This window comes from Triturus cristatus, chromosome 7 (assembly GCF_964204655.1).
Source record: "Triturus cristatus chromosome 7, aTriCri1.1, whole genome shotgun sequence".
In the NCBI taxonomy this organism is placed as follows: Eukaryota; Metazoa; Chordata; class Amphibia; order Caudata; family Salamandridae; genus Triturus; species Triturus cristatus.
Genome location: NC_140590.1, coordinates 164194607 through 164222292, shown reverse-complemented (window position 1 = coordinate 164222292; position 27686 = coordinate 164194607). Strand labels below are relative to the sequence as shown.

At 44.3% G+C, this 27686-nt stretch overlaps 1 protein-coding gene across 2 annotated transcripts in view; it reads left to right on the top strand.

The window, feature by feature from the left end:
- APLP1 (amyloid beta precursor like protein 1) overlaps nt 1–27686 on the top strand; it is a 290055-nt gene that overhangs the window by 239653 nt on the left and 22716 nt on the right. Inside the window, exons 11-15 of one of the 2 annotated variants that reach the window (XM_085615941.1) lie at nt 12944–13043; nt 13885–14049; nt 18204–18230; nt 21317–21384; nt 25478–25543. In XM_085615941.1, the coding sequence (XP_085472067.1) occupies nt 12944–13043; nt 13885–14049; nt 18204–18230; nt 21317–21384; nt 25478–25543 (426 nt within the window). The remainder of the gene's footprint in view (nt 1–12943; nt 13044–13884; nt 14050–18203; nt 18231–21316; nt 21385–25477; nt 25544–27686) is intronic. The other variant, XM_085615940.1, reaches the window with a different exon arrangement.

Here is a 27686-nt window from a genome sequence, read left to right as displayed (position 1 = left end):
CACTCTAATCATTGAGCCACACATTGAGCCACACTTCTCCACCACGTGTGCCAACACCACCCCAGTTACCTATGGTCAGTGGGCCTTCATAATCACCAACTAGGCCTACTGTCCAAGGTTCCCACTCAGTGTTTTTTATCGGCTCTGATAAATAACAATACCACAGGATATGTTATATATCGGGTGCAATAAATAACACCTAGTTCGAGGCATATGAGCTGCAGATCACACACTGAGGATAAGATCGCCATCTGGTGTTGGGCTCGGATGATTGCAGGTTGTTGTTGTCTTCGGAAGAAGCCTTTGGTCACGAGATAGGTGACTCCTCCCCTGGACAACAGTGCGCATGGGCATCCACTCCATCGTCAGATTGTTTTTTTCCGCCATTGGGTTCGGATGAACTTTTTTCCGCTCCAGCAGAAAACTTCCAGCAATCAAAATAACTTCTCAATCTTCATTCCATCGACATCGAAATCAACTCGGACCGGTTCCGAAAGCGGCTGATGGACAGGACACCCTTTAAAAAATGCCCCCAGTGTGGAGCGAAGTTCCCCCACAGTGACCACCACGAGGTTTGCAACCTCTGCCTGTCGCCGGAACACAACGAATCGAACTGTCCAGCTTGTGCCGCTTTCCGTTCCAAGAAGACCCTCCGGGACCGAAGAGCTCGACGCCACATTATGGCCAAACCAGCTCCAGAACCGGAGGACATCTTTGCTCAGGATGTTCCTGAAGATGACACCGAAGATCTTGAGATCGTGTCCGAGGCCGATGATTCCGATGACCTCATCACTCCACGGCAGCGTGTGAGTACCACCCCCCTGCCCCTACCCCATCCAAAAAGACATTGGTCAAGAGTCCGCCAGCTGGGCCCAGTCGCGACCGAAAATCCTCTTCAGAAGCCCCGCCCTCGGGCCCGGCTCCGAAGACATCTAAGCCTGTAGGTGGCTCGGGCTCGAGCAAACCTCATGTTATTGTACCTATAATACCTTCGGCACCGAAAACTCCACTGTCGGCACCGAAACAGGCTTCAAGACCGAAATCTCCTTCGGCACCAAAACGTTCCTCGGCACCGAAGTCTCCACCGGCACCGAAACGTTCTTCGACATCGATGCCTAAAAGTCCCTCGGCACCGAAGATTCCATCGGCACCGAAAACTCCATCGGCACCGAAGATTCCATCTGCACCGAAGATTCCATCGGCGCCGAAAACTCCATCGGCGCCGAAAACTCCGTCGGCACCGAAAAATCTATTGGCACCGAAAACTCCATCCACACCAAAAAAAGTTCAGAAAGATCCGAAACGGCCATCGCCACCACCACTTTCGGAGCCGGATGAACTTTTTCGCCCAGATCCTACTCAAAAGCGGATCTACATCAACCCCAAAACCGGACATGTGACTGCAGTCCCATACAAGAAACGGAAGCTGGACATCACACCACCTCCAGCTCCCATACGGAAGAAGGACTGTGCTACTTCACCACTTCGTCCTTCCTCTCCTGTGTTACCTCCTAACCCATCCCCCCCTCCTCCTCCTCCTTCTCCTTTACCTTTACCATCTCCTTCTCATTCACCTCCTCCACAGGATGATAATGATGATTTAGGGGGAGGGGCGGACCCTGATTTATTTAATGATCCTCTTGATCCAAACGACCCTTTTACGTTCCCAGACACAGCACCAGTAGATGACTGGTCTTATCCAATACCTGACATGCCTGACCCCACTACCTACCCTTCCAAGCCCTCCCCTCCTGATGACCATTTGGGGTTTGGCCAACTCATAAATAGGGCAGCAACATTCCATGGCGTCACGATGCACACAGACGCCCTTGAAGAGGACTTTCTCCTCGATACTTTTGAGCAGTCACAAAAAACTGTTCACATACTGCCCATGATTAAAGGGGTTATAAAGCATGCCACTGAAGTCTTTAAAGACCCTGTTAGAGCTAGGGTTCTCAACCCCCGCATCGAAAAAAAATACAGACCAGCCCCGCAGGACCCTGCATACATTAAAGCTCAGCTCCCTTTAGACTCCTTGGTCGTGTCAAATGCCAGGAAGCATGTTAACTCACAGACAACTGGAGAAACGCCTCCCCCGGACAAGGAGTCTAAGCTTTTAGAGGCCTCAGGCAAACGAGTCGCCGCACAGGCGGCAAACCACTGGCGTATTGCCAATACCCAAGCCCTGTTAGCCCGGTATGATAGGGTGCATTATGACCAACTTGAGGACCTTATGCAACATCTGCCTGAGCCCTTTAAATCCCAGGCTACTGACCTCATTCAAGAAGGCAAATTAATATCTAATGCCTCCATTAAATGTGCCTTAGATGCGGCAGACACTGCTTCTAGGGCGGTCAATACCAGCGTCTTACTCAGACGGCATGCCTGGCTCCGTATTTCCGGTTTTAAACCGGAGGTTCAAACCACAATTCTAGCTCAACCTTTCAACCAAGAGCAGCTATTTGGCCCTGCAGTGGACACTGCATTAGAAAAAATGAAGAAAGATAATGAGACTGCCAAATCTATGGGAGCACTGCAGTCTCCTCAAACCCGGGGTTCCTTTCGTCGCTCCTTTTAGAGCCTCCAAAAATCTGGGAACTGAGACCACGTCCACCTTTAAAAATTCTGGACAAACATCCCCTAACAGAGGATATTTTCGAGGGGGTTATAGGGGAAACAATAACAAAGGTCGAGGGCGGGGCAACAACAACAACACCCGCACCTCCCCAGCCACTAAACAGTGACTTGCCACCACTCCCCCCAGACCATTCCACTCCGGTCGGGGGGCGGCTCCAACAATTCCTACCTGTCTGGACTTCCATCACCACAGACAGGTGGGTAAGACAAATTATCCAGTCTGGCTACTGCCTCGAACTAATACAATCCCCCCCAAACATACCGCCCAAACAACGTCCAATGTCCTCACATCATCTCTCTCCTCAAACAAGAAGTTCAATCCCTGTTACAAAAACATGCGATAGAACCAGTCCCTCTTCAACATCAGGGAACAGTAGTATATTCCCTATACTTCCTCATTCCCAAAAAGGACAAAACGTTAAGGCCCATACTGGATCTCAGACTACTAAACCAGTATACACAATCAGATCATTTTCATATGACCACCCTCCAACAAGTCCTCCCACTATTACAACAGAGAGACTTCCTTGCCACATTGGACCTCAAGGACGCGTACTTTCACATCCCTATGCATCCCGCTCACAGAAAATATCTATGATTTGTAGTAGATGGGCAACACTATCAATTTACAGTTCTCCCATTCGGAGTAACAACAGCACCCAGAGTGTTCACCAAGTGCTTAGCAGTCGTGGCAGCGCACCTCAGAAGACAACAGATCCATGTCTTCCCCTATCTGGACGATTGGCTCATAAAAGCCAATACTCACCAAAAATGCGTTCTCCACACTCATCGCACTATTCAAACCCTCCACAACTTGGGATTCACTATCAACTACCCCAAATCCCATCTACAGCCCTCCCACTTACACCACTATCTAGGAGCAACCATAGATACATCCAAAGCCATAGCTTATCCCAGCACTGCCAGGATAACCAGTATACAAAATCTCATCTCTCAATTTCAAACTCATCAATCTCTTCCAGCAAGAGTGTTCATGCAGCTCCTAGGCATGATGGCGTCATGCATCTCCATAGTCCCACACGCACGACTTCAAATGCGTTTCTTACAGGAATGTCTAGCACAACAGTGGAACCAAGCTCACGGACAACTTACCGATCTGGTGTTGGTGGACAGTCGCTCACTTCGCTCACTGAAATGGTGGAACACCATCAACCTGTCCAAAGGGCGGCCGTTCTTAGAGCCTCTTCCACAAGTTGTGCTGACTACCGACGTATCTCTCACGGGGTGGGGAGCCCACCTCCTGCAACATACCACTCAGGGCACATGGACCAGTCAACAAAAACTGCTCCACATCAATCACCTAGAACTCTTGGCAGTGTTCCTGGCACTAAAATCCTTTCAGGTACACCTAAAGAACAAAACTGTCCTCATACGCACAGACAACATGACGACAATGTATTATATACAGAAGCAAGGGGGGACACATTCTCTCCAACTGTCCCAACTGGCACAGCAAATCTGGAGATGGGCAATTCCCCAAAACATCTACCTGTTAGCAGAGCATCTCCCAGGAATCCACAACCAGGTGGCCGACCTCCTAAGTCGCCACACGCAGCAGATCCACGAATGGGAATTACACCCCAAGGTTCTACTCCCATTCTTCCAAAAATGGGGACAACCAGACATAGACCTGTTCGCCACTCCCGAAAACACAAAATGCCCAACCTTCGCCGCCAGGTTTCCACACCCACAGTCGAAGGGCAATGCCCTATGGATGAACTGGTCAGGCAGATTTGCATACGCTTTTCCGCCTCTCCCACTCGTTCCATTTGTGGTACGCAAACTGAAACAACAGTCACTAACACTAATTCTGGTAGCTCCCACTTGGGCACGTCAACCGTGGTTCACCACACTTCTGGAACTATCTTTAGTTCCACATCAAAAGCTACACCTCTCCCCGGATCTATTAACCCAGAACCATGGAGAAATCAGACACCCAGATCCTCAAACACTGAACCTAGCGATCTGGCTCCTGAAGTCTTAGAGTTCGGGTACCTCAACCTCCCTCCAGACTGTATAATTATCATAAAGGAAGCCAGACGACCTACTACTAGAGCATGTTATGCCGCAAAATGGAAACAATTTGCCATCTACTGCGCTAATAATGACATACATCCATTGGATGCTTCCATCCAAAACATCATTTGCTATCTACTACACTTGCAAAGATGCAATCTAGCGTATTCCTCTATACGTTTACACCTAGCAGCCTTGGCAGCCTACTTGCAAAATAGGCAACACCTGTCCCTCTTTAAGGTACCAGCCATCAAAGCGTTTATGGAAGGTCTGAAAATAATTCTTCCCCCAAGATTACCACCTTCCCCAGTGTGGAATCTCAATGTTGTTCTAACAAGACTTATGGGTCCCCCATTTGAACCTATGCACAAATGTGAATTACAGTTCCTAACATGGAAGGTAGCGTTCCTTATCGCAATCACTTCCCTACGAAGAGTAAGTGAAATACAAGCCCTTACGCTAGAAGAACCTTTCATACAACTACACCGTAACAAAGTAGTTCTTAGGACAAACCCTAAATTTCTTCCAAAAGTGATTTCCCCTTTCCACCTTAACCAATCAGTAGAGCTACCAGTCTTTTTCCCTAACCCAGACTCCGTAGCTGAAAGGGCCCTACATACCTTAGATGTTAAAAGAGCCTTGCTTTATTACATCGACAGGACAAACCTTTTCTAAAGACAAAACAACTCTTTGTTGCTTTCGCACCACCACATAAAGGCAATCCCAGCTCCAAATCCGGTATAGCCCGGTGGATAGTTAAGTGCATCCAAATATGCTACCAAAAGGCTAAACGTACTCTTACAGTTCCCCCTAGGGCGCACTCCACGCGCAAAATAGGGGCTTCTATGGCCTTCTTAGGTAACATTCCCTTAGAAGACATTTGCAAGGCAGCCACGTGGTCTACCACGCATACCTTCACTAAACACTACTGTGTTGATGTGCAAGCCAAACAACAGGCCTCAGTGGTCCAGGCTGTCCTAAAAACTTTATTTCAAACTGCTGCAACGGATACAGGTGACCACCGCTAAGGGGAGACACTGCTATATAGTCTATCCTCAGTGTGTGATCTGCAGCTCATATGCCTCGAACGGAATATGCTACTTACCAGTATGCATCTGTTCTTGGCATGTAGAGCTGCAGAGTCACACACGCCCACCCGCCTCCCCGGGACCTGTATCTGTTCCAGCATTTGTCTTACTTAGACATCGCACATGGACATCCTTTCTTTTCATTCCTATACACTCCATCTTTTCCCATCATGGCGAAAAACAATCTGACGATGGAGTGGATGCCCATGCGCACTGTTGTCCAGGGGAGGAGTCACCTATCTCATGACCAAAGGCTTCTTCCGAAGACAACAACAACTTGCAATCATCCGAGCCCAACACCAGATGGCGATCTTATCCTCAGTGTGTGACTCTGCAGCTCTACATGCCAAGAACAGATGCATACTGGTAAGTAGCATATTCCTTATGAGTTATTGGGGGATAAAATGATGGTGTTTAATGCCCCAAAATACACATGGTACAGTTAATTCCCTTGACATTTCCCCTGTTAAATTTCGGCAGGCCGAAATTTAACAAAGCTTGAGGTATTTAACACATCTGCTAAGCATCGGATGCCTTAAATACCTTTTAACTTGTAATTCTAACCCGCATGTAAACTGGGGTTTACACACAGATTCGGAATATAACAGGTCAGTCATAATCCGGTCCTATCTGTCTATCATATACTCCCCTGATGCACAACATAACGGAAAGCATTTTCTTACTACCGCTGCTTGATATTAATAGATAGATATATGTATATGTGTGTGTATATATATATATATATATGTACGTGTGTGTGTGTGTGTGTGTGTGTGTGTGTGTATATATATATATATATATATATGTATATCTATATATATATTATATATTTTCAACAATGCCGTCCAAGGCGAAGGGCCACTTTTCACAGCTGGTGCGCACGGTGAGGCTGGACTTATCTCGAGCAACAATTCTCCACCAAAGCAGTTACCATGCTGCACCCTCTCAGGGTTCGTTGTTTCGATTAAGATTTATTCAACAAGCCATCTCGTGCTCCTTCTCCCGCTTCTGATTTTCAATGCGCTGTTTTACACCGAAGTAAAATGTTCCTTTTTTTGTTGGAATTGGAATATTGTTTCCAGCATCACTTCCTGGGTATCATCGTTCCATTAGGGAACGACTGCACCACTTGTTTACTGGAGGAGCAATAGGTGGTAGCTGATCAAAGCCTCTCTGATTTTACTGCCATCATAGAGAGAAGCATCTTCTCCAGGTGGACAAATTAGGAGGGGTTTACCGCTCATTTTGTACCTTGAATCAGATGTAGATTCACATGTTGCGCATATTGCCACCCTGCATGCACTGTTAGAGTACCATGGTCATTACGGTTGATGTCCGGTCAGTTCTACAGTGTCTGTTTTGTGGGAAGGGACTCCTTTTCATCTCTAATCTCTTCGCCCTCAGCATTTGTTGGGCACTGATTTGTTTGTTTATAGGTTGTGGGAGCCTCCTTGGTGCTGTAGATTACCATCCTGAAAGAACAGACCCTGCCTTTCCATCACCTCCCAACTTCAGCGACCTTCTGTAAGTCAACCCTGTGAGGTGGCTTATTGTGGTAGAATTCATATAACTGGATGTATATATATATATATGTGTGTGTGTATATATATATATATATATACATACATACATATGTATATATTTATATATATATTACCTACTGGCGGTCGCCAGTAGGTAGTTATAGTTAGGACCCTGTTTCCATAGGAAAACCGCAACATTCTATTTGGAATAACTTTGGCGCCGGTCGACGAATCCTCGCGAAATTTTCAAAACTAATGGGGCGCTATGCTCCGCTCCTACCCTGAAAGTCTCGGGGGGATTCGTCAAGCGGGGGCTGAGAAAAAAGGGGGGTCCCAAAACACGTTTTTCCCATGCATTTTTCCGTAGGACCTTTAGACACAGCTACAGCCCGAACGGCTGAACAGAGTTACTTGAAATTTGGCAGAGAGGTAGTCCTCAGGTCAAGGAAGTGCCTTTTGTAGGTCTGGTGTAAATCTGTTCAGTAGTTCCTGAGAAAATAGCATTTAAATCAATATATATATCTGTGGCAGCTTACGGTGCGCTTACGGTAAGCTTACCGTACGCGTACGGTGCCGTGCGCGAGCGCGAATCTGATTGGCTGTTAGATCTTAGTAAACATTCGAATTGGTGGAAACCAGGAAGTGGCGGCCGCCATTTTCTCTCTCACACTCTGAGAGGGGGTTAAAAAACAAAGGCCAAAAACATGTAAAGGGGCTGTTTAGACAGCTCCTAAGCACCTAGCCATGTTGAGGGAGTCCCCAAAGATCCCCCAAGGCCAAAAACGGAATTTTAATTTTTTCGAGAATTTCGCCGATTACGCTTACCGTACGCGTACGATCAATATTATTAAAAAAAAAAAATATCCATACTTTCCCCACCCCATATGTCCTCCATGTGCGCACGGTGCGCGAAGCGCATCGTGCGTACATGGCCCATCTAGCGTAACGTGGGCACGCGGTGCGCATAGCGCACCGCGTGCCCACCGTGCGTGCACGGCACTAACTGCGTAAAGAGGGCGCGCGGTGCGCAAAGCGCACCGCGTGCTCACTGTGCGCGCACGGTGCGCAAAGCGCACAGTGCGCGCACGGAACGAACTGCGTTAAGTGGGCGCGCACGCCACGAATGGCGTCAAGTAACTTAGCATTTAAAAAAACGTACAAATTCACTGAAAAAACCATAGGTTTCACACACGTTATAGTTAGGAATTAGCATTTAAAAAACCTTGCAAATTCAGTGAAAAAACCATAGGTTTCACACATGTTCTAGTTAGCTGGACATTTTACTGATAAAAAACCAATGAAATTCCCCCGTTATAGTTAGTGCAGGCAACTATAACTCACGCGACCGCAATCCTCTGCTGATGACATATGTGTCTTTATGAAAAAAAAATATTTGTAATATATGTATAGCTAAAATTTAATGGAAGAAGACATGGGCAAATAAGTGTCTAAATACAGTATTAGCATCAGCAGAGGATTACGGTCGTGTGAGTTATAGTTGCCTGCACTAACTATAACGGGGGAATTTCATTGGTTTTTTATCAGTAAAATGTCCAGCTAACTATAACATGTGTAAAACCTATGGTTTTTTCACTGAATTTGCAAGGTTTTTTAAATGCTAATTCCTAACTATAACGTGTGTGAAACCTATGGTTTTTTCAGTGAATATATATATATATATACACATACATACATACATACATACATACATACATACATACATATATATATATATATATATATATATATATATATATATATATATCTATATCCTTTTTTTCAGGTCTCGAGACATGCTGTATTCAGGATATGTGTATGAAGCTCCGCCTACGTCCCGCCCATCTTTTTAATTGGCTCCTGTCCCTGTTCTTTGCAAATGGTGGCTTTACAGTGGTATTAGGCTTTGTAGTCCCTCCTTAGTACCCCTCTGTCTCTTTTTGTAACCTCCCATGAGGACACTCCCTATTACATGTGTTGTTACACCCTAGGTTTTATTTACAGCCTCAAGGCACTATTTTTTTAGGACACTCACTTGGTCCTAAAGAAGGTTGGCAGTGGTTACTTTACACGCTGGCACATCTCACATTTATATTAGACCTTCTATAAAGTTCCATTAATCAGCTCCACATAGAGTACAACCTACTAATTGTATATATGGACATAGCTATTGAATGTACTTGTGGTACTGTCTTGCATGCAATGCATTATGGGAGTACCATATGTGCCCAGAAGTTTGATCCTCACTAGGGACCTCTACGCGCAGCTTGCGGTACTGCACCTACACATCTCACATTTATATTAGACCTTCTATAAATTTCCCTTCATCGGCTCCACAAAGAGTACAACCTAATCGGAATTAATATAATATTTGTTTTGTCACATTTCAAAGCTATTAATTGTATATATGGACATAGCTATCTGAATGTACTTGTGGTACTGTCTTGCATGCAATGCATTATGGGAGTACCATATGTGACCAGAAGTTTGATGCCCGCTAGGGACCTCTAGGCACAGCTTGCGGTACTGCACCTACACATCTCACATTTATATTAGACCTTTGTTGGAAAGTGGGTTATTGGTAGGGGCAAATGTAGGTCTGCCAATGCAATAAGGTCACTAACACATGGTAGGACTCAGCATAGGGTTTGGACAATTATTCCTATGCCCTTGGTAACGTGGCTGCGAGCAGACAGGCTTAACTTCAAAGACCGGTATGTAAAGCATTTAAAAACAGCGATTCAGTAAATAATTAAGACACAACACAAAATAAAAATCCAACACCAATTTATAAAAATAGGTAATATTTTTATCTTTTAAATGGCACCAAAACGAAAAACATCCACTATAGGGAACCAGAGATATGAATTTTTAAAAATGAGTCACTTTCTAGTGCTTAGAAACCAACAGTGCCCCTTTTAGTCATTTTGTTTTCTCTGACAAGGACACACTTTTAGAAATTGTTCTGGAGAATCTCACCACTGTGTTGTGCTGCCTTCTCCAGCAGGCGGGGTCCAGTTATAACTCCTTCCTGAAGTTCTGCTTGCGGGTCCCAAAGTATCCAACACACAGTCCAAGGTTCTGGAATCTCAAAGAGGGTCCTTGAAAGTGTGAAACTTCAATTCCGCAATCCACTTGAACAAAACCCTTACAAATCCACTGGTACTCCAGGCTGGGAATTCTTTGTGGGGATGTCCAGGTGAGCTCTGTTAACCTGTAGCTTGCAGGGAGTCCACTCTTTAGTCCTTTTGAAGCAGGTTTTATCCACAGGGCTGTAGTTTCCAATGGTGCAAAAAGGCGCAAAATCAGAGGCTTCGCCTTTGGAAATGCACTTCAAAATCTTCAGCGCAGACAGACCCTTCTGATTCTCTTCAGTTTCAAGCAGTAGATCTGGAGGGCTCTGCCCCTCTCAGATACTTATTCCAAGTTCTCTGGGTCATGCAGGAGGTCACTTCTGACCAATGGGAGCAGGGTAATTCCTCAAAGTTATGACCACATCTTGTAGAGTGTGGCATTATTTTGTCCCAGTGTGCATCAAATATTCCAAATCCATAATGGCTGATTTTCCATCAAGGAGGTAAGAGCTGGCTAAGCACACCCCCTAGGATGGCTTATTTCCATAGACTCTCCCCCTACCATCTGCACATACCTTCCCTAATCCTTGTGGAAACTGACAGTGTGGCCATCCCTCTGCCTTTGAAGACCATGGTTTCCGACTCCTCCCCCTGGCCTGGCATTCCCATGGATCAGCACACTGCCCTCCCACCAGCAGAGCTGGTTAACCCCAGTGGCTCTTTATCACTTCTTCAAGGCAGCCTAGCTAATCCACTTAACTCTGACCAATCAGGGCAGACCACTGGAAGGCTGGATTTGGACTTACAAACAAGAAAGTCTTATAATTTCTTGTATGTACAAATTAGGAGAAATTCAACAATATGATATTGTTGGATTTGTTAATACCATTCTGGGAAAGTCTTTGAATAGCATGTCTACCCCTCTCCTATCAAGAGATATTAATCAATAACTTTCTACCATGTTAACCTATGTAACTGGGGATTTGCAATGGGAAAAATGTCTTGGGCATTTTTCCAACACCAGGACTTACAAAAACATATTTTATAATATATGGATACCTAGGGGAGACCCTGGGGGTCCTTAATATGCCAAAACATTGTAGGTTATCCATTTGTAAGTGCCCCAAACACCAAAGCTGAGTTTGGGCACAATTTACTTTTTAAAAGCAGTCCTGGCACCCAGTGCTGCTTTTAAACTGACCTCAGGCTTCAGGAGTGCACACATGCAAGTGCAAAAAGAGCTGCTGGCCTTTAAACTGCCACTACTAGGGACTTCTAGGTAGTTTCAATCCCCCTACCCTATTATATACTAGGGGCTTATAGGGTAGGCCATGCCAATTCCAGGGGTACCCCACCATTCCATTGTGTACCCTAGTGTATGTAGGTGTTTTAACTGTATTCCAATGTGTTTCTTTCAGCATAGCACTGGCCCTGGGCCTGGTGAGGCAGAGCCCAGAGTCAGTTACCACCAGCATCAGTCAGCAAAAAGTTGGGGGATGCCCAGGGCACAGGATGACTTTGCAACAACCTTCTTTAAATGTCCCTTAATCGGCTCCACATAGAGTACAACCTAAGTGGAATTAATATAATAATTATTTAGTCACATTTCAAAGCTACTAATTGTATATATGGACATAGCTATTTGAATGTACTCGTGGTACTGTGTTGCATGCAGTGCATTATGGAAGTGCAATATGTGACCAAAAGTTTGATGCTCGCTAGGGACCTCTAGGAGCAGCTTGCGGTACTGCATTTAGACATGCAGTGCAGATGCTTTGCTTACTAGGGACCTCTAGGAGCAGCATGCGGTACTGGCATTGCTGGTGCCATGCTTACTAGGGACCTCTGAGAGCAGCTTGCGGTACTGGCCGGGTTGGTGCCTTGCTCACTAGGGACCTCTAGGAGCAGCTTGCGGTACTGCACTGAGACATGCAATGCTGGTTCCTGACTCACTATGTAATCATTTGCAATTCAGTAGGTCTTGCATTACTGGAAGTATGAGCTAATGGTGTTGCATTATTTGCAACACCAATACCTCAAACTATCAGTAATGCGAGACCTATTGCATTGCAAATGCTTGTTTAAATTTGGTGCCCTATAGAGAAGAGGCAAAAACTCAGCAGGATTTTTTTTTCTTTACCTCACCTTTACCTTAACAACCTTCTTGGAGTCTACTTCATAGTGGGTCAGTTAATCGTGTGAAGCTTGATTGCCATACAATGAAAACTGTATATCTAAGCATTAAACAAACCTAATGTCTCTCTTCCCCCCCCTCCCATCACTCCCCATTACTCTTTACTTAATTCCTACGTTTTTGGTCTCATCTCCATCGTCTTCATTTCATAACACTTTCATCAAACTCTCCGGCTTCGTGTCTTTTTAATTTCAAACATGCCTACACAAACTCTTTCCTAATCACACTCTTCTACCAAATATACATTTCAAACACCTTCTTACCTCTCCTATTTTCCCTGCTTTTCAACTGAATCTTCAACGTCTTTCTCTGTTCTTCCTCTCTCACATCTTTCATACCCTCCCTTCTGTCCATCCCACCATCCCCTCTTGCTTTGCTTATCCTTTTCCTCAGGTTTACACCCATCTGCATGTGATTGAGGAGCGTATGAACCAGAGTCTGGCCCTGCTCTACAAGAACCCTCGTCTCTCTGAGGAGCTGAAGGGGGAGATCCGTATGTAGTCGCATAATAAATTCTATTTCTTAAGTTCTTCCTTGCCATGTAGGCTGCAAGGTGAGATTGTAATTGCCTGCTAAATAATATTCCTGAAGCCTTTCATTTCATTGGACCCATAGAGAGCATCACCATGTACTCACCTGCTGCACTTTTTCCTCTAAATCCTTCACTTCCACATGAGCTAATGGAAATGGATTTTTATGGACTCTTCCTAAATTCTCTTCCTAGATCTATTTGTTCTCCCACCTCTAAACTCAACTCACTGGTCCCTGTCGTCGGCTCTTTGGTGAGACAGATTTGGAGAAACTCACTGACAGAAATAAAGAGTTGGAGCATTGACTTAGGTTCAATTAGTTCTGAAGAGCTGCATTTATACCCCAACACCTTCTGTGTTCATACCCGAAGGAATTCAAGTATGAAATGTGTATAAAGCAATTGTTCCTTCGACACTTCTCTTCCCATCCTAGATTATTTTCCCTTCTTTCCTGAATCATCAGACTGACTTCCCCCATCCTTTCCCTCTATGGCTTCTCCTCTGTCTGGTTCTCCAGGCCACCCTTCTCCATTCTTAGATATGTCAATCTGTATCTTGAATTTTCCACTCACTCTTCTGGCTCGCCTCAAGCCAGGCTGTAAAAAATGCAGCAGGTGCAATGGCAGCAGGTCCGGGGTTGTGGGTTCTCTGTGCCCCAATTTAAGCTGTTTTTCACTACCAAACCATAGAGTTTGGGCCCATTTTTCTTGCTTGCATGAGGGCCCATGACACCTTCACTACACCTCTCTCATTGCCCCCCACCCAGTCTTCTGGCTCTCACTCCATTTCTCCCTCCACCCACAGAGGAGCTCCTGCAGTCTGAGAGGGCCAGCTCCAGTGCTCTGCTCACCACCTCCATCTCCGAAACCCGCACCACCGAGGAGTTCCTCCACGTGGACAGCAATGAGGATCTCATGCTTGACGACAGGCCAGAGGGGCCTGTCACTTCGGACCTCATTGACCAGGAAGGTGAGGCGCAAGATGTACAAGGACGGAGAGTATTTGTGACTGAGTTGGACTTTATTTAATTTATTTTAAGGGATCTCAATTAAGCATTGTTTTTTAAAAACCTTTAACATGCGTTGCAATGTAAGTTGTGGCTGAAATTACGACAGAATTTGCAGAATATTTAGAAATTTCTTCTTGGTGTACATGAGATTAGCAATGCCCATGTTGGAGGTTTCCATCTGATCTCGTCTAATGTGAAGTGGAAATGCCATGGTGAGATCAAGTGCCGTTAAAGGTGCAAAATCTGTGGGGTTAAAACATAGCCTTGTGTTAGGCCATTTGCAATTCTTATGCTATCATTTTATATCCGTTTGTTATTCCTCTTAACCCGTACCTAAGTATATTACTTCTGTAAAGATTCTGAATTGAAATCCTACATGACACATGCTTTTTAATCCACGTTCATTATTTTAATTGCTGTACATGGCCATGCTAATATATTATCTCTAGTCGAAGCTCCTGAGCGGAATTCTATTCAGTGCTGCAATACAGAGACGTTTTAAGGCATGGGCAAAGTGGGCTCTGGCCCACGGCCCCAGCCTTTCTGGGGCCCCCTGATAGAGCCAGCTCTGTTCTGCAGAGAGTCTTGCCCTGATTACCTTAAATACTTTTTAAGCATATTGTTTTAAATACCGGTTTCCCTCAATTTATTTGTTACTGTGGGTGAAGTGTGAGAGTCTATTACAGACATTTTGCAGATAAATGTTTTGTTTTTGATTAATACAACATCCATAAAAACAGTTCTTTTAGATCAAAACAGGACCTCACATATGAGAAATAGGAGGGTGTCACAGAATATTTACAGTAATATTAGTGAGCTGCTGCTGTGTTACAATATGGAAAACACACGTGGTCCATAAATATTGGATGTAAACACATTTAGAATTTGGACCAGTGTGCCTGTGTAGTGTCAGTGACCTGGCTAAAGAGTGCATGAAAGAGCTGAAACTAGATCATAAATTGAATGCTGTTCTGAAAAGGGGCCCCCAAAATTCGTTTGGCCCAGGGCCCCCAAAATCCTTAAGATGTCCCTGCTGCAATAGAATAAAACAGAATCGTTTTTCCTCGATGTCTAGCTATAAAACAATGGGGGGGGGCTTCGCAGGCCTTTTTATACATAAACTATAGAAGAATGATTTATCAAGTGTTTTCTGAACACAGGCATAAAGGTGTCAATAGAATTGCTCCAGTGTTATGGTTGGTTCTTATAGTGGGACTGGAAAGACAGCCAGGATCCACCATTTTAGTGCGGTTATACGGTCTGCTGAAGATAGTTACATACTGATACTTGTTAATCCCAAAGAGCTAACTCCCTCCTCACTAACATCCGTATTACTTGCTGTAGCATTGTATGTAAACAACTCCCTCAAGAAGGCACTGCAGAAACGATCTGGAGTAACATGCTGCCCGCCAAAAAGCACTTCTACACCTCATCAGGGGAAGAAAGTTCTATATAAATGCATACCCTTCCCTCTTCTATCCTTCCACTATCCTTTTTGAATCCAAATAAAAAACTCACATGTCTCAAACTCAAATTAATTTCATATCTCCCTATACTAATTCACCACTAATAAATTTTTGATTCCAGAGTAGCGTGCCACTCGCTGAAAAGCGCTTCGACGACTCGTCAGGGGTAGCAAGCGCTAAATAAATGGAATTGCAATTACAATTATTTTCAATTAAACTTGGTCTGAACATAGCTTGGAGCAATATCTGTTCCTTTCAAATGCTTTACATCAGACTAGTTTGATACTGGTTTCATAAAGGACTTTTGCAGTTTCTAACTAGTAATATCAGCCAAATTAATCCCAGGATAGCATTCTCTCTTCATAAAATACTAATGTGTGGTGGAGGTGTAATACTGCGTCATTTTCTACAAATGTCATCTGATGAGCAAGTTGTGAATAAAGGTCAATTCTCCATGAACCAGCAATATGAAAATCCACAAAATAAATTAGCAGATATTAGCTAAGTAAATTTGTGGATATTTTCCCAGCAACTCAAGAACTGTACCAGGGTTGTAGCTTGATTTTTCACTCAAGATATGATGGGTCAACAAATGCATGCATATGTTGAGCAGTCAGAACTATGTATGTATAAAAAGGCACGAAAAGAATTTCGACAAAAAACATTAGTAATTAACAAATCATGGAAAATAAATAAGAATTGCCCAGCGCTGAATCATCAATGATGACCACAATGGGTTCCTTCAAAATCTCAGTTTAGGTGGTGGGCAAAGCAGGCTTATTGAAAAGAGCCATTCTACCATCCACAAAATAGAGTTGTGTTCTCGTCAACATTCTTGGGCACAAGGGAATTATTCTGCCACCAAAGCAAAATTGTCACTTCCCTACAGAAATGGGCTTCTGGTGTACATTAACCGCTCAACTGTAATATTGGTACTGAACGAGCATGGAACATAGAAGCCATTAATCAGATCTGTTGGCCCATTGCTCATGTTCAGCTGAGGAGGGATGTGGATGCAGGCTGGCCAGTCTTCCCACTCAAATGGAAACTGAAATCCAGGCTTTTAGGTTATGTTTGAGGGATCCCGCAGACTCAGCTCTTTGCTAATGAGCACAGTTCCAAAGACCCCTCTTTATGCATTTTTGAGAGTCAGAGATTGCTTCAGAGAGGTCCTTTTAATTGTGACCTGGGTGAAGCATTCTGTACCTTTTAGCCCCACTCATTTGAAGGCACAATGTCAAAGAAAGAAAGAGGAGACTGCTCTGCTCCTCATATGGGCCAGACAGAGTTAGTTCTTACTTTCTTTTGACAACCACGCTAGCCTATATTTTCCTCTAAGATGGGGAGCAGCCGTCCCCAGAAGCAATGACTGGTTGTCCACTTCTTATTTCCTCAATTGCTGACCATAGTTCCATAGTCTGTGGCACCTCAGTTTCTCTCTGAGTGAACTTGATGTGCATCAAAGATAAGCACAGTGTTTTAGCCATGTTTACAAACCACTCTGGACCTGTAAATTAAAATGAATATGCACTTAATAGAATTTTTAGTTGACATTGCCTCACCTTAATGATTTGCAACTGTGCCTAGCATTTACACCATGTTGTGTATCGAATAGGGTCTGAGTCAAATCTAAACCCATTCCTAAAGAACTCTCAAGCTTCTGCGTAAACCAGAACTCTCTTGATCGTCTTTCCTAGTCCCCGGACATTTATAGATATATATTTGTTTTATAACTTGGATATTGGCTTTGAAATGCCTTTGGGTGAGACAAAGTGCAGTGAAGTAATGTGTAATGGATTCCCTTAGCAGCCATGCTTCCACAGCGTACGCTGCTGTTGGAGAGTCTCTTACATTTCCTATTAATGTCCCGCCCAGAGGTTCATTCCAGCAGGACCGATCCAGCTTCACTACCTTTCCATTGGCAGGAGCCCATCACTGTAATATACCCGGTAACCGGGTATATTACAGTGCACCTTGTGACTGTGTGCCTACACATTTTACGTGTTGATAGTTAGCATTAAAAGTATAGAAGGTACTACAAAAAGTGAACAACGTTTTGGGAAAGTCTGTTTGAAAGGGAAACAAGACTAGTCCTGTGAAATGCAAGCCTTTTAGGGGTTGCAAGGGTATTTTATGTTGGTGAAATGCATTCGTTATTCAGCTTCATCTCTTTTGCATGGGTTTGTAGTTTCATATCCTTAGTTTGGAGCGCTTATTAATTTACAGGAGGTTAGTTTGCTGCTGACTGGAAATCGTGTCTTCATCCTGCATCTGTCAAGCTGTCTTTCCTCTCACCTTTATCTTAACAGCATTTAACCTAAAATCAAGAGTTGTTGATGGCTCGTGGGCACTAAACATGAGACCAGACTTGCAGTGAGGCTGTGCGGAATTCAAACAGCTATGGGAGTGTTTATAAGTACATAGTGGATGAGTGAGCACCCATATATGGAATTACATTTTAAAACAATTTGTGTGTGTTTGTCTGTGTGTGTGAATACACAGTAGTTGACGATGCATGTTCCTTATTGCATTGCATTCTCTCTCCCCTCTTTCTCTACTGACAAATCTTTTATTGACTCGGTGCCTCACCTCTTTCTCTTACTGTCTTTATCTGCGTCTTCTCTCCTACTTCCTTCTCTCAACTCCAGCCGACTCTCAGCAGAGTGACAAAAGAGGTGAGTGGGGTTGGACCGGCCAAACAGAAACAATGTAGAAGTGGAACGATGGGGCGCGAGAGGTGGAATTAGGGTGCAAGAGGGGGCATAGTGAAAGGGGTGATGCGGAAAAAGCAAATGTTGAGCTAGAAAGTCAGTGAGCAGGTCAGACGTAAACTTTGGGTGTGGTAAGATAGGAAGAGTTGGGGGAACAGGAGGTTGGACGGAGGGGAATAGACCATATAGAGTGAGAAAGTATGAGTCAGAATTTTTGGGCTACACATAGGGATCAGAGGTCGGAGGTTGGGGGCAGTAGAGAAGGGCAAATACCATGATGAAAGAGTGAGACAAACAAAATGTGGAATGAGTGAGGTTGTAAAAGTAGACTAATGCAACTCTGGGTATTGAAAATGTTTTGCACGCTCTTAATGTTTAGCATAAATGTGTAGAAAATGTAGTTCTTGCAACGTGCTGAGTTTAATTGAATAGCAAAAATCACTGAATAATCACATATCCTCAAAGGGGTCTTGCCATACAAATATCCTGCATGAGAGCATTGCAGAAGAAGAAATATAAGCTATTTCACTTTTAATGGCATGTGCACAGCATAGGAGGAGAGCGAACAATAGAGTCTCTTCTCTGAGCACCCCACAGGATGCAGGTGCCAATATGTTACCCTTTGGCCCTTTTACAAAGAATGGCTGGAGCATCTCTCTCTTGAGCCATCTGTTTCAGGCATTAGTAGTCTCTGCAGAAAGGTCACTTTACTTGAAAGTCTCTGCGCATGACATTTAGAGCCTTATTACGAGTTTGGCAGCACTCCTACAGCACCGCCACTGCTGCACTGGTAGGAGGACCACCGAGTCTGTGGTGCGTCCGTCTACCGGATTCTGAGTTAAATCCAGGGTGGGCAGGCGGTGCTGTGGCGGTCTCATGGTGGTTGCTGTGTTAGGCTCATAAGAGAGCCTTAGCAGCAGGCTGCTGCCATGACAGCCCCAGCAGCACATTCCTGCACTGTGTGGCATGCACCATGTCATGCATGTCACACCATCCAGGAACGAGGGTGCAATTCCCGGGGGACACATCATGTGCCCCCCCGCATGCACACCCAGGCCCAGAAGCTGCAGGGGTCCCTGTTCCCCATTAGTTGGATCTCCGTCACCCTTTTCATGATGGGCTCCCCGCCATTAAATGGGTGGTGGAAATGCAACTTAAAATATGCTCAGCGGTGCATCAGCTGCATGTCCGCATATTCCTGCCCCTTTCTACTGCACTACCACCATGGGATCCTAAATCCCAGCAGAGGCAGCTGTCCTGTGGCGGTCTGATTGCCATTCTTGAAATACGGCGGGCAGACCCACAGTGGTCGGCCCATCACCACGAGTACGGCTATCTTAAGACTGCCGTACTCAGAATAAGTCCCTTAGTGACTCAAGTACTGCTTCCACATCAAGACCTGGATGCCAAGCACCTACCTGAAAGTCCCCTGCACCTGACCACACCTCTCTAATTTTCCTTTAAGAACAAACAAAACTAGGCCAGTTGTAGGTTAGCAGCATGAACCTGGAAAAATTAAATTTCTTACTATCACCCAATGCCAAGTCACTGGGATTCACCCTTGATACTAACCTTGCCCTCGAGCAACACATCTCCAGCAAGACCAAGACAGTGTGGTACCAGCACCGTTTACAAAAAAGTAAAACTGTTCCTCCAACAAAGCAGCTGCAGAACTGTGCAAGCTCTTCCACTCTTAGACCTGTATGGCGGCCATGCCCTGCTCCACAGCCTTCCTGTGCTCAACAGTGCCCCCCCCCCTATAAAAGCATCCTAAACGCTGCAGCACACCTTACAAAGTGCTTCAAATATATGACCACCACTTCATTCCTACCTTGATGGAGCTCACTCCTTTTACCATTTCGCAGTATTAGGACCAGCTACAGCTTCTACAGTGTCACCATGAAAGGCACACCTGCTTATCTGACTGTCAAGCTTACAATCACCCATTGCCCCCAATACATCAACAGCCAGGACAATACCAGACTGGAGATGCCAAAATGCAGGGAAACTACGTTTACATCACGGTTTTTACACCGCGATGCAATGACAACACGGTTGTTACAACAACTGCGTTGTTACAACGCAGTGCCATTACTACGCAAGTTGTTACAACGACTTGCGCTAGATGGCGCTCTAGACTAAGGAATAGTTTTATTTACTATACCAACACCTTCCCTAGTGTTGCACACACTGGCGTTGGAATAATAAATCATACTATTCCTAAGTCCAGCGCGGCATCTAGTTGTAATGGCACTGCGATGTAACAATGCAGTTGTTGTAACGACCGTGTTGTGATTGCATCGCGGTGTAAAAACCGCGATGTAAAGTGCCATATTCTAAAATGCAGACAAAAATCACTCAAGCAGGCCTTCTCCATCTGTGCACCCAGGATCTGGAATAACATTGGTGCAACCATCAGGACCACCTGACACTACTTCAGTTCGCAAGAGAGCTGAATAACGTCCTCTTCAAACATCAATACATCTCTTTGTGCTGGGTCCTTTTCCTTCGCAGAACTTAGCAGATTTCCCTTCCCCTTACGTTATAAATGATCACTGTGTGTACTCCATTGCCTCTGGCTATGTTTGTTTTTTCCTAAATACCCATGTATAGTCACACACACAAACACACGCTCACACACTCTAAGAGGCAAGAATTGGATATGGTGTCTCTGTGAATCTCCCAAAGAACTAGTCCAAAAGGGCTATTCCTTGACCTCTAATAAGGAAGCAAAGCATATTGGTGCCTCCCATAGAAAATAAACCTGGCTATCTCGCCAATAGACCCCCAGTGAAAATAGTAATCTAATAGTCTTTCCTGAAGACTTCCTAAAGAAGCCAGACTAATGCATCACATACTATGGAAAATGAAATTAAGATACTCAGCTGTGCTATGCACGCTTCTGCAATTTTGGAAACCTCATTTGAGATTTGGGATTATCTCATCAGGTGGTGGGTGTTGATTGTTAATAATATTTGATGTATTTCTGTTTATTTTTTATGAAAATAATTGCATTATCATACATGGGTTTATGATTTTCTCTCATGCAGCTTCGGGAATGACCGAATACGACTACCCCACGAGTGACAAAGCCCTCGTCTACGAGCCAAATCAAAAGGTACATGCACAATCACCGTAGCCGATCCTTTTTTTTGTTTAAAATCTCTTTTATGCACACTTGTAGACCATAAGCCGTTGGAAATACTTTCTGACAGTCTTGTGTTATTACATTAGAATGAAATGACACTCCAACTTTGCTATCTAATGTCTTAAAGTTAAGATGTTTAGGATTACTCCTTTTGCTCCCATCAGGTTCTCAGCTGAGGAAACTGGCTCTGATATAGTAATGGCATAGTTTATTTAATGAGCCCTTTCCACATCCAGCCATTATTTGTAATGAGCTGTGAATCTAAAATAGCTGTTAGTGGCCAAACCAAGTTACTGATTATTAATGACTCTGTGTACCAAGGGCTTCAGCTGCAACTCCAAGATATAGGAGAGCTCATTGCATGGTGGGTTTGGCACCTTTGAAGCTTAGATCAGCCCCTCAATGATCTTGTTCAAAATTCTTTTAAACCTGACTTTTGTCTTAATTGAAATGTCCTTCCCAGAGAACTAAATGACTATTTCTCCAAGAACCAAAATACTTGTGTTTCTCGCCCAGCTTCTGTTACGGTCTTTGACGTTAGACGTCAGTAGTACAAGATAAACATAGCATTTATAAGAATTGCTATTTTAGTTGCAGTGGTAGAACACATGTAGTAAAAATCAAATTTTAGTTAGTACAGAAAGAGACCACCGCCCACAGGTCACTGAGATCGGTTGGGGTATTAAGTACATACAAATATCTGAAGACCATAGACAAACCAGAAATAAATTCAATTCAAAAACTCAGACAGTAGCATTTGGCTGTGCTTTGTGACAAATGGATACATCAATATGGTGGCCTACAAACTGAGACTATTAATTACTTTTTTGACAGATTCTGAGGCTATTAGATGCTGGGAAAATGTTCTCCAATCCTTACTAGATTGATATTTAACAGGTGTAAATAAATCAATTGCCAATCACAGATGAGGAAACACATTAAAAAGTAACTTGTATATCGAAGAGTTGAAGCATATGAAAAGAAACATTGATCTTACCAGGTGCCAAAAAAATGATGGAACAACCTTATTGCAATTAGACGTGAATACACTTAGAGCGGAGTATAAACTAAAATATTTTAAGGAAAAGGTAACTTTTGAATTAAAGGTCGGATAATATCAAGAAATGGGCTGCTACATTTGACGAAGAAATATTGGTGATTAATTCAATCATTAGAACCTTTGTAAGTAGAACAAAACACCATTGATGCAGGACCATGGATCTATTATTTGTCGGAGCTTTAGTACTATGATCAGGAAAGAAGCGTCTTGAGAATGGAGTATATACGTCCTCCCTTCAAATCACAGGAAAAAATGATCACAGGTGCTCTTGATTTTTCCAGAATAAATAGTGTCATCGGGCCAAATGCCACACCTATCTCAGACGTCAAAAAGAATCCTACATTCTGGAATCAACCGCTACGTATAGTAAACAATGTAGTTCTGGAGGCATACACTATTTCAGACTCCTGGAGGGGTTCAGTCTTGCATCTGATTCATAAAAAGAGATGCCCAGAGGACCCACAAAATTACAATTGTGGAGGACTGGTTGAACCCTTACATCAAGCTGGTTTTAGAACTGTAACGGAGAGGTGTGGCCCAGCGGCCAGAACAGCTGACTCCGGAGCGCCGGCCTCACGGTTAGATCGCCGGCGGTAGATTAGTTCAGCACCAAGTGACTCTGGGCAATAGCTCCACCCAATGTTCCCCCAGCGCCTGAATACCCTTAGGGGCGATAAGTTTGCGCTTTACAAATGTGGAATTAATCTCATTATGTGAAACAGTAGATAACATCATGGTCATTATTTAATGACTCAAAAAAGCAATCGACATAGAAGCCTCATTATATGCCTCGTATATTGGACTGTAATACTGCATTTGATCGAGTAAATAGATCAATATTCTGGGGGAAATCAAGGGCATGGGGTATCCAGCCGCCCTATTACCAGCATTCCGCCTTTTCTACATGGATACTTGGATCGGGATGAAACTAGCGAAAGAAACATTAGTTACTCATAAAATATATACCAACCATGGTCTAAAACAAGGCTGTGTTCTTGCCCCACAGTTATTTAAGTTCTATACAGCAGATCTAATACCTACCAGAGCTTTCTTCCCCAAACTAAGCCGCATACATACACCAGCATTACAACTTACCGACAACAGTGCTCTTGGAGTATACGCCCAACAGTCTGCAGTGCGCACGCGCAACTCATCACAACCACGCTCAAAAATGATACGTGAAAGAAATACGGTTCTGATGTTCATGCACAGTAAACATATCAACATTAGGAAGGACGGAAGAGAAAAGATCAACCAAATAGTCTCCTATCCATATCTGGATGATTGGCAAAACAAGAACATGAGCCAACACGTTCAACTTCAGGCCATGAGCAATAGGCCTTGGTACCTGTAATTTTCAACTCGGCTTTGGAGACCAAATTAAATAGTCAACGGGCGCAGCCATAATGAGCAACGTTCCTCCTCGCCATCGCGTACAGTTCTCCTTCCTACGGGGCTAAATTACACAAATATCTTGGAAAAGGTAGTCTATTTCTCCAAAACCCCGTTTTTAGTCTTTCAAATAGCACCCCCGTAATCAATTAAGACAAATTTGGTTTGGTTAATTGCTCCTGGATAGTAGACCTCCAATGCATACAACACTGTGCAAGGCTAAAAAAAATGAACTCTGACTTGGAAGGCACGTTGTTCTCTGCCTGCAATGCATACTGTAGAGGCATTCCAAATCCTAATACAGCCCTCCATAAATCGGGTCTGACCAAGGAATGGGAAAGTAACATGTACTATAGCTCATTCAAATTTAAGGCAAAAGATCCAAGAAGAGCCAGGAGGCATATTATCAAGAAACAGAGTTAAAAATTATCGCTGCTTTAGCGGCAGAAAACTGCAGCTAAAACGGCGATAATGGGCCTGATAATATGACGCAGAGAATTCCCATAGAAGCCCATTGGAATTCTCAAGGGCATATTATCAAGGCCATTATCGCCGCTTTAACTGCTGCTAAAGCGGCTATAAATTTAACTCCATGCTTGATAATATGCCCCCAAGTCTTTCGGTGAATATCTTGAGGCGTTATTGGATTTTAAAAAGGGGAAAGAATTATCACCATCACTTACCTCTTGTGTACCCCAGATTTATCTAAAAGGCACAATCGGAGACATAGAGAATTAGGTTTCAGCGTCTACCATTGGTAGAGTCGCAAGCTGGTTGTACATTTTTTAATCTTTGCCCTTGCAAACGCCGCAGAGGCTGTGGATATTGGTCGGAGTCAAGGGCACATATAACTTGCTTGCGCCCAATTCTTTTGCAGCTCCGTCAAGAACTGTGAGGCGTTGTTTATTAGACCCGGGTTATATGAGATTAATGATGCATGTGATGCATGCTTACTGGTCAACGGTATGCAATTGATATGCAGACTAGTCCAATTTACACTGGACTTTACACTAAAAGAACTGGAAAATGCTGACGGAAGACTGCATGCCTCGGAATGTTATCACAACATGGCCTGGATGAGATGAACTGGGCAGCGCCTACATGTACCAGCGAGGCTAGCGCTTTAGACAGTCTTCTGGAAACTTGCAGTGCTGCTTTATAATGCTGACTGCATTTGGGGCGATTTGTTTTATAAGGTTGCGGATGATGGTCCTGTTTTTGTGCCTATAATTATTAGTAGAAAGTGCATCAAGGCATATTTTGTCATACGAATTTAACAGTTTTGTAATGCTTTTTATTAATCATACAAATAAATGAAATGTGTAAAATAAGTTTAACACTTACAGTGTTAAACGTATTCAAGTTTAACACTGTAACCTGCAATGGGAAGTGTAGCATCATTGTTGGGTTATTGTTGTGTTTGCATGACATTGTTCACACCATCCACAAATTGGACAGGCTTTGCTTTGTGAGGTGGCAATCAGGCCTTTGTAAGTAGTGGAATTCAGCCTGATGGGTGAATGAATTGTTAGAGAGTTGATGCGAGAGGATGGGTAGAGCCCGGTTTGTACTCAGAAGCATTCAGCATCTTCCAATCTTCTCGAATCGCAGGTGAACACATCCCAAGATGTCAAGGGCGTGATTTACAAGTCTCCGGACATCCAGAGAGATGAACTGGTAAGTAGATCGGAAAGGTGGCTTGCTGTAGATTCATCTGGTGCTGTTGACTTAAAATTAAAGTTTTGCAAAACTTTGTGAAAGGGATATCTCATCTCATTGACTGCGACTGAACAATAGGCGCAGAATCCGGAAGCATTGTGATAGGCTGATGACTTTCAATGCCGTTAAATGTAAGGTAACTGGTTTTGCTGCCGTTTTTGTAGCCTTTCAGAGGCTCAACAAGAGTACAAGATCTCCTGCCGCCTAAGTAAGGGTGTCTGTTCTGTTTTTGGTTCTTCTTTTGGAATGGACATGTTGCAAAGTACAGCTTTCCTCCATGCACGACCTGCTGATAAGCAGTAGACACCTGCAGCATGGCATTGTTCATAGATGTTCATACCTGTGCCTTCTGCTACCAACAGGCACAATCCCTGAACATTACGTGTAAAAATGTGAAATGTAAATCCAGTATTTGTAAAGTGCACAGCTACCCATAGGCATCCTGGCTCTGGGGGCCGTCGGGAAGATTAAGCGAGCTATTGCCCAGAGTCACATGGTGCCGGGCTGACCTGCCACTGGTGCCGGGGATCGAACCGTGATCCCCAGCGTCTGGCGTCAGTCGCCCTGGCCGCTGTGCCACACCTCTGCCCATGGACACTGACAGCAGAGCCTTCACAAAAGGTTCATTGTCATTCATTAGAAACCCACAAATACCTGTTTTTCGGCACCAGGGTCACTACACAGCATCCACCAGCATTTTCTGGGACCCCAGAGTCCAATAGCACACGGTCAATGCATTCAGCCTTCATTAGAATAGCTCAGTAGTTTTGCAGCATAGACGTCTTCTAGATTCACACATTGCGCCATCTAGCGGTTGGAGTCGGAAAGGGCTTTGTATTTTTTATTTTTTTTGCATTGGGAGGTTGCGAAACCTGATCCCTCTGGTGAGGCTACCCCCATCGTGTGTGTTCAGGCTCTCAGATTATTTTTTCCGCCATGGAGATTGGAGGTGCACCGAAGACTTCGGTGAAAAGGCAGCAGCAGACGCATGCAACAGAGGAGGCCCACCAGAAACTCCAAGGAGATAGGTGGTAATAACAGAGTGGCATGAGGGGAAAATCTTGCGCAAAGCAGCTTGTTTGGTGCTGCTCACATCAGGGCCGGACTGGCCGTAGCGGGCACCGGGCAATCCCCCGGTGCGCCGCACGGGTGGTGGCCAGTTTTGGGCCCCTGGGGGCCGTTTTTGTTACAGGTCCGTTTTTGCAGCATAGCTGCAAAATCGGCCCTGTAACAAAATCGCCCAAAAACCGGCCCTGGCAAAGAGTTCGGTGTCACTCCCCCACCCCCGGGTGGGGGGGGAAGGAGGGGGCGGCCAAGCACTCGGTTGTGGTTCCCAGTCCGGCCCTGGCTCACATTATTGCTCATGCTGCAGGGCAAGTACACTTTTCGTTGCCTTTTACAAAACTGTCCCCAGACTGTTAAGGGGATGCTCTGCTCAGAGCGAATGCTTCATCCACAAACGAGGTAACAATTTCCTCTTGAATATATGTTCGCATCATGACTGATGAAATGCTCCACGCACAAGCACAGGACTTTAAAAATGTAAGCCGCATTTATTTAAACAAATTCAGAATATATATTAGTCTGTCGAACCTGCCTGTATTTACAGCACCGTGTTGGTACGCATGCAGGGTTTTGGTGCTGCATTTCAAACGCACAAATAATCAAAAGGCTTCATGGGAAGGGATTATTTCCCAGTCTTTACTTCATTGTCAGACACAGCTAGAACTCAGCTCAAGCGTGCGCTACACTTATAAGGTAAAGGGCGTAGTTTTGCTTAAAGCAAAAATTTTAAACTATTTAAACGGTTGCCAGCAAAGCAGGGTGCTTAATTCCCTACTATCTAGCTAGTGGGCATAACAAACATTTATAAAACGCACCAGAGACCCAGTTTTAACTAACGGCAAAGCCAAACCTTTTGGTTTGCACGTAGCACAATTCTCAACACAGGCCCTGCCCCCCTACCTCCCTGATACACATAGCATCAAGGAGGCTTCTAGCATGCCGCTGTAAAGGCCATAAAACTCCCCTGTTCCCGCTGAACACGGGAGCATATTTACAAGGCGGCGATAGAAAATTATCGCCACTTTTGCGGCAGTTT